The sequence below is a fragment of the Aspergillus caelatus genome (genome assembly GCF_009193585.1).
Source record: "Aspergillus caelatus strain CBS 763.97 unplaced genomic scaffold BDV27scaffold_240, whole genome shotgun sequence".
In the NCBI taxonomy this organism is placed as follows: Eukaryota; Fungi; Ascomycota; class Eurotiomycetes; order Eurotiales; family Aspergillaceae; genus Aspergillus; species Aspergillus caelatus.
The window spans coordinates 17,897-32,787 of NW_022475503.1; the positions used below are offsets into that span (position 1 = coordinate 17,897).

Sequence of the window (14,891 nt, forward strand, 5' to 3'; positions counted from 1 at the left end):
CAGACCTAATGAAGGAGCATCCGAATTCGTCAACTGAATATCCACATGTACCCTAAGCAAGGGACAAGGTAAAATTAATAGAAGAGAGCAGGGGTAATAAAATGGCCAAACAATCCAAGCTCGTATACTGCGTCACCCGACCGCAGAACCATGATTTTCGTCCCTCTATGATATGCATATGCAATTCATATAACGAAAACGCATTACTATGAAGGGGGAATGAAGAAAGAAGGAAAGAAAAAAAAGATTTCAAGCAACGTTCAACGTCTCCTCAACTTCCCTGACCACCTTCCGCACACCGTCGATCTCATGGGCGAATCTCCCCAGAAACATGCCGTCAACGGCTTTCCCCAGACCGCCCGCGCCCCACAGGCCCGGCCCGGCACTTCCCCCATACAAAATACGGACGTCACCAGGCCGCTCCCCAATCACCGCCTTGATACCGTCCACAACGGCAGAAATGTGATCGACTCCAGCCGGTTTTGGTTTCCCTATCGCCCACACAGGCTCATAGGCGAAGATCACAGGCGCATGGGCGGGGATGGCCTTCAGGACTGCGCGGACTTGCACCTCGCACTCGCGTACGGCGAGCCCGACGGCCTGGGACGCTACAGGGCCTGGCGCTGTGACCTCGCCAATGCAGACGAGCGGAACCATACCGTGCGCGGAGGCCGCGGCGGCCTTGCGGCCTGTCTGGTCGTCTGTTTCGCCGAAGATGGAGCGGCGCTCAGCGTGGCCTAGTTCGACGATGGAGACACCCATGGAGCGGAGGGCGAGTGGGGATACTTCCCCGGTGTAGGCGCCCAGCGGTTCCCAGAAGCAGTCCTGGGCGCCCAGGAGGAACGGGGGTGGTAGAGTCTTGGCCTCCTGAGGGGCTAGGCTGGATTCATAGTTTTTGATGATCTCGCTGCTGGGGTAGATGGTTAGGAAGTCGGGGATCAAGGCCAACAGCAGCTTGGAGCGGTTCTCTGGCCGGACAATGTCATTTTTGGGGTCGAGGAGGGCACGGAGATAATCTAGTGTTCGGGTGGGTGTAAAGTACATCTTTAGGGAGATGATGAGTAAGGTGCTGGGTAGCACCGGGTATGTTTGCTCCGTGGAGGCCATCTTGTTCTGAATATGGTTTTCTTTTTTCTTTCGCTTTCCTTCTAAGGTTCACTGGAAATCCTGGTCGGTTGTGAGCCGCTAGTTTTGCTTTCCCACACAACGCTGGGGTGGGCGACTCGTAATTCTTTGGAGGGTTGGATATAGAGGACCACTCTGGTGTGATTCCTGAGATAACCGTCGCGACGCTAGAGCTCCACTTTAGGCGACACGGAAAGAGTGTCGTTCCTGTAGACGGGGAACCAAAAGTACGAGTATATTTGTTGGGCGGAAGTGGAACAAATCTCCGAAACACGAAGATAGCAGGGAGATGATGTTGAACTGAGGGGACTTCTGCCAATCAACTCAGTCAGTGCGAGACGCGGGAGTCTTTTGGGTTGGTCGTCGTCCAGTGAGTTCAGTTGATTTGGGCCTAATTAAAGGGCGCCTGAGGCCAACTGCGGCTGTGAGCGGACGAAAGTCTGGGACTAAATCATGAGTTTCGGTAACCAAGTGGGCTTACCCAGCGACAGAAAAGAGGAGACAGTCGATCGTCCCACGCGAATGCATCCCCCGGTGGGTGATATCACTGGCTGAAAGTGAGAGATTTTGTGGGCCAACTATGGGGATGTACCCTGTCAGATCATGGAATTGCGAGATGTCATATGTAGGGTATATCTTTATATTATGGAGGCCTGGAGGGGGTGGTATACACTTGGAAGCGTATACCCCAGTGCCATTTGGCGCGAGGACTCTGAGGAGGGACGTTGGCGGCCATAATAACTGTTGGCGGGGTGAGGATGTGTCCAGGAGGGGTCACTGGAACTAATTATGAAACTCTCGTAACGACCGATCGTTCCGATATGAGGCCAAGCCGTGAGTTTAGTTGAAGCGGAAATTGAGGCATCCAAGCCGCGTGTATGGAACGATACCGAAAATCATGGATGGGATGTACCGTTGCGTGCATTCCGAGTACCGCATGGACCTCCCGGTTCGACGAGTTACGGTAATTTTACACGAGGGACCAATCCTCATGCGGTAAGTTTGCGAGAGAGCCTGTTTTGCTGACTTTGCTGAAATTTCCTGTTCTGGCACCCTTGATGCCTCGCGGCCTAAGGACGTTATGGCCGATCGGATGGCTGTGGGCCACCAATAAATGAATTGGGCTTGGTTCGAAAGGTGGAGTCCCCCCCAGTGCAGTGGAAACGATGCAAGTGCAACCTTCGAGAGAGCCGAGCCGGGCCTATTCTGCTCCAATCCTTTCGGGAGCTCCTCTTTAGGACATGCGAGATCTCCTGCGTCCTTGGGTATGCTCAATAGCTTGACTGAGGAATTTTTTTTTATGGAGACGAGAGGTACACATGACCTCTATATATCTACACTTGGGAATCCCGCCAGGTAATCTGATGGTCTGGAATTCAAATTTCGATTATCATGTGCTGCGTTCGATTTTTCGACGACCACTAGTGCCAAGCAGATACACGCAGGTATCCTGCACTAGGCCAAGCGAAGTCGTGAATCGTTACCGTGAAGGTGCCCACCGTCATTGGTACCGTGCTGAATTCAATTCCATCTCTGGCTACATTAGTCTATGCACGTTGTTACGAAAATGGTCTCCATTTTATAAACCAATCCGAAAGTACAGTCCCTTGCCGGACTCTCCTGGACTTTACTTCTTTGGGAGCGTCCGCAGCAGTCCTTACAATCCGTGGGTACCGAGTTGTCGCAACCACCTGTCGGTATGGTCCAACAATTAGAGATACCCCGGAGTAGAGCCCTTGTGGGGAAACTACTACTACTCAATAGTACGAGCGAACATGACTCCAAAGGATTCTTCAAGCGCATTGATGTTGTGCAGTGCCATATTGTCAGCGCCTGTTGTTAGGAGGGTTGGAGGCCTTTTTTTGCAGAGGATATTGTTGAACACCCCTGGCAGAACTCTAACATGCAGACGGGAGGTTTCTCGACACCCTCGAAAAAAGGCCAGATAATCCCGCCCAATACACACAGGGTTGGTGGTTTGATTTGGTTCCGTTCCATGGCAGTTTTTGATAGGAAACTACGGCCTTAGGCTCTCGGCTAAACCGGATCGGGGGTAGTGGATGGGATACTATTGGTCACACGGGCTGCAGCCATCTAAAACCCGCCCCACGAGACATCGGAAGGATTGCAATTCATCATAGTAGTTCAATTGACAAGGGATCTCATAATGTAAGGACACACACACACACACTCTCTCTCTCTCTCTCTCTCTCTCTCTCTCTCTCTTTGACTTCGTACGAGAAAACGGAGGTGGCGGCGCCATGGCCGGATAGATATTAATTTCTGCGAGAGCTTATGCAGAGTAGTCAGTACATACATACCTACATGGTTGTTATTAAGGAAGCTTTGGCGACCAAATAGAAAGTGATTGTTCCCTAAAAGATCCGAATCACTGCCTGCTAAGTATAACTTCGACGGGGTAATGATTGGATCATTCAACCTCTAGTATTCACCTCATAAGCCACGCAGGCTATTTTAGTTCCAGGAGTTCCGTTTCCGATGCCTCCATCATACCCATGTAAAGCTATGACGCCACCCGTGGGGCAGTTGGAACCAGACATCGTCCTGTATGCCCCGTCGTCCTTTGAATCCTGTTACGGTGGGGAGGTCTCTTGGAGAGAGTGATGCGTAGCGAAAGAGAAAAGCACGGGCAATCAATTCCCTATGCTTTAACCCAATCAATACACTGGGTCCAGTCGCCGAGGTTTGGTTCGATTGTGAGGCACCCGCAGCGCAACCTCCCCCAGATTTAGAAGGAAGAGCTAGAAACCTAGTTTGACCCGGGGACATAATGGGGGGGGGAGCTGACTGACTGGCTTTCCAAACTATATAAGGATCCATGATTCCTGTCTTCGGTCTCCCATCATTTCCAAATTCACCAAAGACAAATTTCCTTAGATTTCTTCTCTCATCCAATCTCTCTTTCTCCCAATTCTGAACTAGAAGTCGAGAAGTCAATTGACTCTTATCTCTCCATTATCAAAATGTCTGCCGATCTGAAGCCCCTTCGCATTGTCATGGCCTGTGACGAGGCTGGCCAACCCTACAAGGAGACTCTCAAGGCTGCCCTCGAGAAGAACCCTCTGGTCGAGTCCGTCGATGATGTCGGTGTTAACTCAACCTCCGACAAGACTGCCTATCCTCACCCCGCCGTCGCCGGTGCTAAGCTTATCAAGGAGGGTAAGGCGGACCGTGGTCTCTTCATCTGCGGTACGGGTCTGGGTGTTGCCATCGCTGCCAACAAAGTTCCCGGCATCCGTGCCGTCACTGCCCACGACTCCTTCTCTGTCGAGCGTGCTATTCTGAGCAACGACGCCCACGTCCTCTGCTTCGGTCAGCGTGTCATTGGCATTGAGCTCGCTAAGAAGCTCGCCAACGAGTGGGTTACCTACCGCTTCGACCCCAAGAGCGCATCTGCCGCCAAGGTCCAGGCTATCTCCGACTACGAAGCCGAATTCGCCAAGGCTCAGTAGATCCTCGAATAATGACACTTCAAACCATGATGTACGAGCGAACGGATCGCCTGTCTACGACGGCATCTTAACGACGGCGCTCATAGCGCATCATTAGATCAGCGAAACCCGCTTGGTGGAGGCATCCGACGAGTTCTCCCGAGCTCTCCCTTACGCTATGTTCTTATACCTCTTCCGAGCGACTGGACGGCATCCCTGATCAGGGTGGATGGCTCCATAAGCCTTTGTTTATAATATTGCATTCACAAAATAAGTCCACGATACCACGAAGCGATTGGAATGAATTTGGCTGGCCGAATTTCTCATGTTTGTTTTACTCCGTCCTGGTTAGTAGTTACTAGACCGCAGGGTTAGGATAGAATGAATATTATCTTTTCGAACCGTACCGCTATCCTATCTCTAGTAACGACTTGAATCCAAATCTTGATACAAGTAGTTCCGAAACAAAGAAATATCCACCCGACACCCACACATAGTTCCATAAAGAGTTAGTACGGACGTACTCGAGAAAAAAAGCTGCTGACTGATCGGATGTCTCCGCCATCCTTCTTCGAGCATCGATCACCTTCGATTTCAAAAGAAACAGCGATGCACAAATCCCACTCATTAATCATGGATACATATTCTCCCTCTCCCTTGTCGTTTCCATTCTTCACCCGGTCACACACACACCGAACACAGCCAGCCTTATCGCTCGACCACGCATCCTCGTCAACCACTGAGCTAACACCATCCGGCACCTATAACACTAATAACGTGCTTCAGAAACAGGTTAACTGGCATCCCGCTCGGTCTATATAGCACACAAAGATCCCGACAATACCAGGTAGATTTCTAGTGTCAGCGACAACCTCCGCGCTCAACGTGTTACCATCATTGTCGCCGTCGGATCTTTCCTTTCAAGCGGTTCTATATAGCTCTGTTCTTTTCTATCTTTAGTTCGGTCCCAGGAATTCACTTAGTTGCGGACACCGTGTGGAGCGCCCCACTCTAATTTGGCCGATAGTCGCTTTGTAATTCAACTTCACCAAAAAAAAAAAAAAAAACAAGAGTAACTGGAAAGGCGCATCGCAAATTGGATATCGAAGAAAAGTCGTGCTTTCCCATTCTTGGTTATATTTTGAATCTAGTGATACGATCTAGACGATGGCGTTTGAATTGAAGGAGAAGGGTAACCAGCTTTTCAAGGAGGGCGATTATAACGGTGCCGAGGAGCTGTATTCGCAAGCGTGAGTTTTATTGATTTTATTCGATTATGTGCATCATTCCCCAAGAAAAAGGATAAAAAGGAAAAGAAGAGAAAAAGAACAAGAAAAACCTCATATCTATATGTCTGAAAACAAGACCACAACCCCCAGGCTAATCGCCAGCGTGGCACAGAATTCACAAGAATCCGCGCGAACCGACGTTCTTTACGAACCGCGCTCTGACTCGGATACGGCTCGAGAAATGGGCAGGCGTGGAACAGGATGCGCGCGCTGCGATTAGTCTGTACGGGCCCAAGAGCGCCTCCAGCCTGAAGAGCTGCTGGTACCTGGCGCAGGCGCTGCTAGGACTGCAGCGTCCGCAGGAGGCGTATGAGGTGGCTATCGATGCGTACCGGGCGAGTCTGGCGGCGAAGAACGTCCAGACGGAGAATCTGTCCAAGGCGGTTCTGCGCGCGAAGCAGCAGATCTGGGCGCAGAAGGAGACGGCGCGGCTGCGGGAGATGAATTCGACGTTAGCGAGTGTGGAGGTCTTGATTGAGTCCGATTTGAACCGGGCACTGGCGGAATTGCAGGGGAAGTTGGATCGGGAGGAGATTGGACAGATTGGGTTTGTCGAGGATCAGAAGGCGCTCCGTGAGGATGCGGAGAAGCACACGCAGAATGTGAGAGATGCATTTCGGATCGCGTCCAAGGGGGATATTCAGGAGAGAGTAAGTCTATTTATCCCACTCGAAATGGCTATGGTAGTACTGCGGTGATACTGTGCTAACGTTATGTGGCAGGTCGTACCCGATTATCTAGTCGATGGTATCACCTTCGAGATCATGCACGACCCCGTTATTACCCCGTCTGGGACCAGCTTTGACCGCATCGGTATCCAGAAGTACGTTGAGCAGGCCGGTGTCGACCCGATTACTCGGACATCTATGACGGTCAACGACCTGCGGCCGAATTATGCGCTCAAAGCGGCGTGCGAGGAGTTCCTGAACAAGAACGGCTGGGCTGTAGATTGGTAGTGGAATTGTGCCTTCTATCCTATTACTCCCATTTTTTCCTTTTTTGGTCTGTACTTGTTGTTTTAGCTATATGTGCGTGTGTTGTAGCGACGAGTACCCTAGTCTTTGCTTTGCATAGTGGCGTTTGGGAATGTTGACAATATGAATACCTGACATGAATATACCACCTCCAACCACACATGACCAGAAGCATTGCTATTCACAAGAAATAAACTCTTCCTATACAACCAAACGGCTAGAAAAAAAAGAAAAAGAAAAAGAAAAAGAAAAAGAAAACAAAACAAAATCAAGTGTACCAACCATGTGAGTCCCCAACAAACAAGTCACCAATAAATTACCCCACCAAAAGGCAGACAAAATCCCCCCACTTTCCACTCCCCTCACCCAAAAACAACAAAAGCCTTCCTCACCTTCTCTCCATTCAGAACACCCCCATCACCACAGATCCCACCCTCCCCAAATTAATTCAAAATGTCCATCAACGCCTTCCTCGAAAACCTGAGCTACGCCCAGTCCGGTGCTAAGTTCGCCGAGCTCCAGCCCGCTGCCTCCGGCATCAACGTCGATCTTCTCAAGGCCGCCGTTGAGGCCGTCCTCGCCGGCGGTGACGACGCCAAGGTCGAAGGCCCTCTGGCCGATGCCCTGAAGGCTGGTTTCGAGTTCGCGGCTAAGCTTGTTAAGGAGCTGAAGTCGAAGCCTGGTCAGGAAGAGATGCTCACTGTATGTCCCTTAACACCCTCTCTAGGGTTGAAGACGATGCTAACGATGAATGATTAGTTCTACAAGTACTTCAAGCAGGCCTCCAACGATCCCCCTTCTAAGCCGGGGTTGATGGACTTCGTCGTGAGTTTTCTTTTGCTTTCTGTCTCTTCTTATGATGGGCTGAGGAAGACGTGACTGACGGGTGTCTTATTTATTGTCTCTAGGGCAAGGCCAAGTACAACGCTTGGGAGAAAATCAAGGACATCAGCGACCAGAGGGCCCAGGCTTTGTACATCCAGGAGGTTAGCAAAGCCATCGAGGCGTACGGCACCAACGAATAAGTGTTGGGCTTGATTGTGTTGACCTAGGGAGGAATATGAACTTGGATATTATGGGCTTGGTGACGAGTTACGAACGAATGTTAGATTACTGCCTTTTGCTGTTATCTACATGCTTCTAGTGCATATACAGATTTTGGTTCGTTTGATTGTAGTGTATGAGTGGTTTGTGTCTGTGCTTTTGGTAGCATGTGGACTAGTCGAGGGTCCATGTTTGGCCGAGCCAGTCTGGTTCAAGGTGTTGCGCTGTTGCACACCAGGGCGTGTCATGGGCTGTGTAGGGTGTTAGGGGGAGGTTATAGGGCATGCGCAGGCCGATTACTGTGTCTGTTGTTGTCGTTTCGTTGTCTTTGTTTTCGAGAGATTCGGGAGTGTCTCGTTTGAAACTGGGGACCATGGTGGCTGATTCGGTGTCCTTGACGTATAGTTGGGGCCATACGGCGACTCCTATTTCCCAGCTACAGATCCTCACCTCCCCTGAGGCGTTGACGGCTGCTCCCCATGCCTGTGTGGAGAGGTTCGCTGATGTGACCATTGCCCAGTCGATGGTGTCCATTTTCCCTGCATCCGAGAAACGGATATAAGTCTTGATATGCGGTGCGGCTCGGCGACGGCCTGCGTCTTGCTTGGATGTATGACTCGGCTCTGCCGTATCATGGTCGCCCGCCCAATGTCGAAGGTATGGCTGCATGTACTGCAGTTGTTTTTGCTGCGCTGCGCTTTGGAGTTTCATGTGGATTGATCCACCGGAGCCGTAGCCGTTCAGGGACCGGCGGATTTCGTCGGCTGTAGGGAAGATGATAGAGTACTTCGGCTGCCGAGTAGATGCCGATGCTGGCGAAAGGGATGCAAATAGGACATCTTTCAGCCACTTATCAGTCTGACCAAGCGTAGCAACGGAGGATATCTACGCGTATGAGCATGCAGTGTATGCGGTATGTTGATACAGTTGGACATACCTGAGTAACAATATGTGGTGTAGTAGTCTTATTGCTCTCCTGAGCTGGAGGGATGTGGCGCATGATATCCTTCAACGCCGGCCAACCCCATAGTGTCTTCTGCGAGTCGAGATCGTTGATCTTCTGCTTCGAAGGCACACTAGCCACCAGAGCGGCACGAATAGCTCTAAAATCGTACTTCCTAAGTTGTTCGACCAGCGGACCTGTCTTTTTAGGCCCATACTCACTCAGGTATGCCAGTAGGTCTCTTTTAAACCGTGCACCACTGCCTAAGGTTAGGTCTTCTCCCCGATCATCTGTCCTTTGCAGGGGTAGAAGAGGAGATCTCCAGACAGCCTGACACATATTGGCCCAGTCACCGGGGATCATATTAGCAGTATGAATAACAACCCTAACACAGTTAATCAGGATAACCTCACAACCAAGAAAAAAAGAGAAATACATACTGCGCAAGATCATCATGTCTAAGCAGAATCATCATCTTCGAATGATGCGTCCCAAAAGCTTCCGGCATATAAGCAACAATAGCTTCCACATTCGGATACCGAGAACACGCTTCCTGATTTACTATTAGTCTACCCATCATAGTCCACAATGTAGAATCAGATTAAATGTAATCATTGGGGCATACATCAATCCGCACCCGATTAGGCGCATCCCTCTTCCAAGACCCATGCACAACCTTCACCTTCACCAAACGTCTTACATCCTCATCGAACTGACTCATGATGAAATCTACATCATGCAGATAATTAAACTGCCAGCACTCACGGATCATCGGATCCCCAAGAATATCGCGCAATCGAACCGTATCCACATTATTCCCTGAGGACGCGGCTAGATCGCGAATGTGGGTGAGTTGGAAAGGGGAGGGTATCACCCGCGGTTTCTGAGTGCCTTCGCATTCTTCTTCTTCTTCTTCTTCTTCTTCTGCATCTTTGACAGGTTGAGGTGGGCCAGACTGGGATTGAGATCTTCTTTGAGATCGGGATGATGGAGATGGGGGTGTGATGGATCGGCGGAGTGATTCCAACCCTTGGATGTGGGAACTTTCCTCTGTGGATTCCGGGTGGTTCTTGTTGGTTTCTGCCGAGACACTGGAGGATAATTTTATGCGCTTTGCGGGATGTTCGTCAGACATTGTTGTATTTTTAGGGCATGAGTGAGGTTGGATATGTAGCCAGGAGGTTGTTGATATCTGTTGATACGGCGGATGATTAGATGTAAGGAGCCTCAGGCCACACGTCATGCCAAGTCTTGGGATAGAGGTGGATGCTCTATGTAGTAGTAGCATGGGGGGACGGGGGACGTTTGGTAGAAGATAATATTATAATTTCTAGAATAGTGTAGGATGGAGATTCGGTTCTTTCTGGTCTTGTTCGTAAAACGTGGTCTATCGCCACTCGCTAGTACCTAGTTTCTAGACTTGGCTAGTACTTGAAGATATATACTACCTGTGCAGGGGCCAGGGCTCTCAGTGGATGCCACATTCCATCTTAGAATATCCATAGCCAACTTCTGTAAATATATATAATGATTGAGGCGAGATGAATAAATCTGAGCTTTCAATTTAAACTACTTGTTATGCATTGCTTCCCCAGTACTTTGGAGTGGATTGACAGACGCATCTTATAACCAGACTGTTAGAGCATTATCTGTGATATCAAAATGTATTGTTTTTAGGACATCAGTTCTAGCTTGAGTGCTCGCTTCTGTAAGCTGTACACTGTAGTGTCTACCTAATAACCTATTCTTCCTAACTTCTATCCTAAAGGTATACACCAAGCCCTACCTACCGTATACTCTCTTCGCCGGCACGAACCTTTCCTTCTCTCTCTATAAACTGAGGCTTCTGAACCCCCCCAAAAGATGAATATCTTCCCTCACTAAAGCCAACATACAAGCACCTTCCCTCCATAGAGATAAGCAGAGACAGTAGACATAAAACCTGCCCATAGCCCATTCCCTCAACATCTCCCTCACTCACTCCCCTCGATACCATCTCACAATAACCCACTCTCCAAAAGCACCTTTGATCTCAGAAAATCCCTTATAATCAAGTACAAGTGCATCACCACCAAGTACATTCAGTCCCGGGAGGCATAAATTGCCAACATCATCACTGATCAAAACCACTCACCATCCTCTCCCTCTCAGATCACCCTTGCGAGACGCTCAGGAACAAACTGACTAAAATGCCTCAAAAAAGCAAATCAGGCGAGGGACATGATAAAAAAAAAATATCGTTTCTGGGCATATCATTATGATGGTCACAATTTGCCAGTTATCTTTTGATCCCTTATCACTTAGCAATAGCGTGCGCGAAGCCGTGGAGCTAATGAAGAAGAGGTCTGCCGTAGGTTTTTATTTTCTTTGGCAGGTGATTTCCACATGACGTGTTTATGTTCGTCTTTTTTCTGTGGTTGTCCGTCATGGTAGCATTTCGGGATGTTGATGACTATTCTTGGTGGTACATTGTCATGGGGTCATGTTAGTATTCTTGTGTTGTTTTGCTCATGGTAAGACGTAGAAGCTGGGCAGATGATATAGATTCGGGACGAAATGAAGCTTTTCATATTGAAGAGTTTATGGGTATGGGCGAGAGAAGTAGGCAAAGGATGGGGTGGAATGGGGCATTGGAGGGGACTGGAGTAGATTCAGATTATACATATTAACTTCACTACTTCTTGTAATCGGGAACAATATGCAAAATAGATATTGCATTCAATTGAGCGTGGACCACGTGGACTATCGTCTTCTAGAAGATCAAGCGATTTACATGGACTTTTTTGACTGGATGTTTAAGACGTCCCAAAAGAAAGTACTGTAATTGTATCCAGACAAATACTGGCGCTGCCTTTGTCAATATTTCGAGTTATTGTATGTACAACAACCAGTGTTTACCTGCAAAACTGTGTATTTACTTAGGCAGGGTTAAGAATAGCTGTAGCATCCAGGAAATTCTAATTACAGACCTACAGAAGTCACAAATTGATACTAGCTTAGCTATCATAGAAATCCGGTGAATCCGAGGGCCTTATGACGCAGTGATTAACCACTGGCATTCTTCCGATATACTTTTGTAATTGTGATACTAGAAATCCCCAGAATATAGTTCAATATTTCTGACTTTAAAGTATAAGGCCAGTTTACTCTCAGCAAGTTGTGTATAAGATGGAGGCTTATGCAAGTACAGTAAGAATACAGCTGACTGCTTACTAATTGAATATACGCCTCTATAGCTCAGTGGTAGAGCGCTTGACGTATGTGATCCCGCCATATTAATATTGATAAGTCATTGTAAACTAACCGTTGAAACAGTTGTAATCAAGAGGTCCGTGGTTCAATCCCGCGTGGAGGCTCTATATCTTTCTTTTTTTTTTTCCTTGGTGCCCTTATTCTCAACAGGCGGCCGCCTATTGATTAGGTACAGAATACCTGCATACTGACACCTACTAGGTAGTACCTGATTAGAAGTGACAGCTAATTGGGCTCCAGCTGCTTATTTAGCACCCGCTACACAGGTAGTCTGGCACAGTAATGGATTAAATAAGCCTAAGAGATCAATCAATTAGGCACCCTAGTCCCTAAGCTGAGCTTAGGTATCGGTACCACTAACTAGGTACTATGGCCCTTACTTAGTACTTACAACCCAGTCTGTACTCAATCTAGTAGGAATTCCTAAAAATATTGAAATTAGGGAGGCCAATATAGATAGATAGTCCTTTTTGTCTATAATTCTGGAGTAAATACTTAGTATTTTTTATCTTCAACAAAAATCGTTACTTAGAATACGTGTCTTATACTCATAACAACACAATACATCAAAGCACACTTTCTAGTATGGTAAGACAGATTAGATATTATGATGTTCTATTCCGGTGGTAATAAATTCTATATAGATTAGGTGGCAGGCAGGTATCTTGGCTAAATAGCGCACACGTACTATTGCTGACATTCACAAAGGAATAAAATTTCTAATATACATCACCATACAATTACAAAGGCTTTCTCTATTCTATAATACACAGCGCGAAGCTACTCGCAATCAATAATAAAACAATCAAAGAAGGCAAAGAGGTCAAAGTGATCATTACCACATGAACCGTTGGATCTTTCCAGGCTCCTGAGGCCACTCGAAACCCTTATAGAGAAAGACATATCCGGTCACAATGTTGATAACCAGGAACCAGAAGGTTTCCAGAAATAGTGGAAAGTTGGTTGCGATCTTCGCATGGAGCGCTTCTTTCGCATCCCGAGGACGCTGCTCCCGGTAAACAAGCGGCGTGGGTTGGCGTGGAAGATGTAGTCGCCACATTACCCAAGGGATTATGAAGTATCGTGGCTCAACCAGGGGCGCAGTGATAAGCGAGAGAGCCGTGGCGATAAGCCAGACAAGGACAAAGCTTACTCGAGGTGCATCCGGTTGTTGCAGTTGGCGTTGCTTGATCGCCTCTTGGATCTTTGCGAAGGTTTCTGGTGTTATCTGTTCTGTTTTGGGAGGCTGAGTGACTTTCTTGGAAGGCTGCTTTTTGCTGCTGGTCTGTTTTTGAGCTTTTTGACCTTTCTGAACAGATGGCTGGGAGGCCGGCGCTGACTGCGGAGCTTGAATGAATCGAGGTGGCGGTGTGGTAGTCGAAAAGCCAAACGCGGAGATAACCACCCAACCGCAGAGGAAGTAAACAATAGTCGCGGCATATTTGACAGCCGGATGAGTCCGGAGAAGAATGCGAAAGACGTAGAAGATATAATGACGGTTGTCGGCGAGTGTGAAGGGGTGAACGATAGTGTTGTAGTGGACGGTGACCAGCATAATAGGGACGATCGCGAGAACCGTCAAAATCTGTGGGATGCCCTTCTGCTTTTCCGAAAAGCCATAGTGCATAAACCTAGGCAGAGAAGCCTTGGGAAGGATCATATTGACAACGGGCGAAATCAGGATAGGCCACGAGAAGAAGAAGATATAAGGCCAAATATACAGCATCTGAGGCAGATGAAAGCCCGCAGTATGGAATTCTTTGTGTCCTAGTAGATTTATGAGACACCGAATACAAGTAGATCATTGTTGAACTTACCCAAGACAACCCCATCATTCCAAAATACAAAGCCTCCGAAGGCCGCAAGAATGACAACATACGGGATTGAGGAGATAATAACCTGTCCCAAGTTACCAAGCACAGCAGAACAGAGGGAAAAGGCGGTTTTGAAATAATCTAGAGCTCTATTAGCTACGTATATAACAGGAGACAAAGAAGGTAACCTACCCGCGAACGAGGCCTCTGATACCGGAGGGTCATACAATTCATTTTTGAAGCCTCTTTTGACAATATCTGCAGCATTCGACGACTGACATGTCTTGGAAGATTTCCGCAATGTCCGGATGACCTGCAATCCACCGAAGAAAACAGCGACCCAGAAGATGTTGGTCTGCCTAAAGGCCAGCGCAGCCACTCCCAGAAGAATGAACACAACAGACTGACCAGGGAAGGCATTTGGAGTCGACCTTCTAAGGTCCCAATTGTACGCTTCAATTACAACCAACAGGGCAAGGATATCGGTATAGTAGAGGCCTGAGAAGAAGAACAACGGCGGAAAGAGACAGATATTCAGCACAGTATGGCTTAGCCATGAGCCGGATGGACGTGTATTGCGTTCCTTCCGTAACCTATCTAGCAAGGTCTGCAGTCTCAAGGGTAGGAAGATGGCGGCGGCTGCAACATTGGTTGAACGAAGTGCTTCCGCATTGAGCTCCATCGGAGAGCCTCGAAGCAAAAGCGCACCAGCGCAAAGAAGGTACGACCAGAGATAGAGGCCAGGGGGAGTGGTGATTTTCGGGTCCCAGTGCGTCCACTTGTGATGCCAATATGCTTGAGCTTGGGGAATATGGAAAGCTTCATCCAAATACGGCTCCGGAACCACGGCATTGACCCGATTCATCCATACAGGTATCGACAGCAAAACAAAAGGAACCGCATAGCGGGCGGCAAGAGCTATGCCCGACTGAGGTTGAGCGGCACTCATAGTATCGACTTGGACCAATTGACCATGGAACTGGAATTAAAGTAAAGGA

General features: G+C 48.3%; 6 protein-coding genes and 1 non-coding gene across 7 annotated transcripts; 4 read left to right on the forward strand and 3 right to left on the reverse strand.

The window, feature by feature from the left end:
• Positions 1-57: 57 nt before the first annotated feature.
• BDV27DRAFT_48854 (triose-phosphate isomerase) lies at positions 58-1,406 on the reverse strand. The gene has a single exon (XM_032076749.1). It carries the CDS (start codon positions 1,105-1,107, stop codon positions 250-252), a length of 858 nt encoding a protein of 285 aa, XP_031922948.1. The 5' UTR covers positions 1,108-1,406; the 3' UTR covers positions 58-249.
• Positions 1,407-3,652: 2,246 nt separating this feature from the next.
• On the forward strand, positions 3,653-4,983 carry BDV27DRAFT_135424 (RpiB/LacA/LacB family sugar-phosphate isomerase). The gene has a single exon (XM_032068536.1). The coding sequence runs from the start codon at positions 4,110-4,112 to the stop codon at positions 4,596-4,598; it is 489 nt and encodes a 162-aa protein (XP_031922949.1). The 5' UTR covers positions 3,653-4,109; the 3' UTR covers positions 4,599-4,983.
• Positions 4,984-5,627: 644 nt separating this feature from the next.
• BDV27DRAFT_135428 (putative U-box domain protein) lies at positions 5,628-7,025 on the forward strand. Its single transcript, XM_032068537.1, has 3 exons — positions 5,628-5,827; positions 5,979-6,516; positions 6,589-7,025. The coding sequence occupies exons 1-3, from the start codon at positions 5,745-5,747 to the stop codon at positions 6,820-6,822; spliced, it is 855 nt and encodes a 284-aa protein (XP_031922950.1). The 5' UTR covers positions 5,628-5,744; the 3' UTR covers positions 6,823-7,025.
• Positions 7,026-7,200: 175 nt separating this feature from the next.
• Positions 7,201-7,962, forward strand: BDV27DRAFT_48915 (acyl-CoA-binding domain-containing protein). The gene is made up of 3 exons (XM_032076750.1): positions 7,201-7,542; positions 7,600-7,665; positions 7,749-7,962. The coding sequence occupies exons 1-3, from the start codon at positions 7,294-7,296 to the stop codon at positions 7,863-7,865; spliced, it is 432 nt and encodes a 143-aa protein (XP_031922951.1). The 5' UTR covers positions 7,201-7,293; the 3' UTR covers positions 7,866-7,962.
• Positions 7,963-8,058: 96 nt separating this feature from the next.
• Positions 8,059-9,962, reverse strand: BDV27DRAFT_162213 (tyrosyl-DNA phosphodiesterase 1; the record flags this gene model as incomplete). The annotated part of the gene is made up of 4 exons (XM_032073356.1): positions 8,059-8,769; positions 8,822-9,212; positions 9,268-9,380; positions 9,453-9,962. The coding sequence occupies 4 exons, from the start codon at positions 9,960-9,962 to the stop codon at positions 8,059-8,061; spliced, it is 1,725 nt and encodes a 574-aa protein (XP_031922952.1).
• Positions 9,963-12,053: 2,091 nt separating this feature from the next.
• Positions 12,054-12,183, forward strand: BDV27DRAFT_t192. Its single transcript has one exon. It is a non-coding gene; the product is annotated as a tRNA-Ile (tRNA).
• Positions 12,184-12,818: 635 nt separating this feature from the next.
• alg10 (dolichyl-P-Glc:Glc(2)Man(9)GlcNAc(2)-PP-dolichol alpha-1,2- glucosyltransferase) lies at positions 12,819-14,888 on the reverse strand. Its single transcript, XM_032068538.1, has 3 exons — positions 14,086-14,888; positions 13,897-14,034; positions 12,819-13,846 (listed from the first exon to the last, which is right to left on the reverse strand). Exons 1-3 carry the CDS (start codon positions 14,840-14,842, stop codon positions 12,915-12,917), a joined length of 1,827 nt encoding a protein of 608 aa, XP_031922953.1. The 5' UTR covers positions 14,843-14,888; the 3' UTR covers positions 12,819-12,914.
• Between the last annotated feature and the right edge of the window lie 3 nt (positions 14,889-14,891).

What these genes read in the sequence shown, in the direction of transcription:
- BDV27DRAFT_48854 (XM_032076749.1), bottom strand. Translation starts at nt 1,107, where the DNA reads ATGGCCTCCACGGAGCAAACATACCCGGTGCTACCCAGCACCTTACTC.
- BDV27DRAFT_135424 (XM_032068536.1), top strand. Translation starts at nt 4,110, where the DNA reads ATGTCTGCCGATCTGAAGCCCCTTCGCATTGTCATGGCCTGTGACGAG.
- BDV27DRAFT_135428 (XM_032068537.1), top strand. Translation starts at nt 5,745, where the DNA reads ATGGCGTTTGAATTGAAGGAGAAGGGTAACCAGCTTTTCAAGGAGGGC. An exon ending in GAGGAGCTGTATTCGCAAGC is followed by an intron (nt 5,828 to 5,978) that starts GTGAGTTTTATT and finishes AGCGTGGCACAG; the next exon opens with AATTCACAAGAATCCGCGCG. An exon ending in AGGGGGATATTCAGGAGAGA is followed by an intron (nt 6,517 to 6,588) that starts GTAAGTCTATTT and finishes GTTATGTGGCAG; the next exon opens with GTCGTACCCGATTATCTAGT.
- BDV27DRAFT_48915 (XM_032076750.1), top strand. Translation starts at nt 7,294, where the DNA reads ATGTCCATCAACGCCTTCCTCGAAAACCTGAGCTACGCCCAGTCCGGT. An exon ending in GTCAGGAAGAGATGCTCACT is followed by an intron (nt 7,543 to 7,599) that starts GTATGTCCCTTA and finishes ATGAATGATTAG; the next exon opens with TTCTACAAGTACTTCAAGCA. An exon ending in CGGGGTTGATGGACTTCGTC is followed by an intron (nt 7,666 to 7,748) that starts GTGAGTTTTCTT and finishes TATTGTCTCTAG; the next exon opens with GGCAAGGCCAAGTACAACGC.
- alg10 (XM_032068538.1), bottom strand. Translation starts at nt 14,842, where the DNA reads ATGAGTGCCGCTCAACCTCAGTCGGGCATAGCTCTTGCCGCCCGCTAT. An exon ending in ATCAGAGGCCTCGTTCGCGG is followed by an intron (nt 14,035 to 14,085) that starts GTAGGTTACCTT and finishes ATAGAGCTCTAG; the next exon opens with ATTATTTCAAAACCGCCTTT. An exon ending in GAATGATGGGGTTGTCTTGG is followed by an intron (nt 13,847 to 13,896) that starts GTAAGTTCAACA and finishes TAAATCTACTAG; the next exon opens with GACACAAAGAATTCCATACT.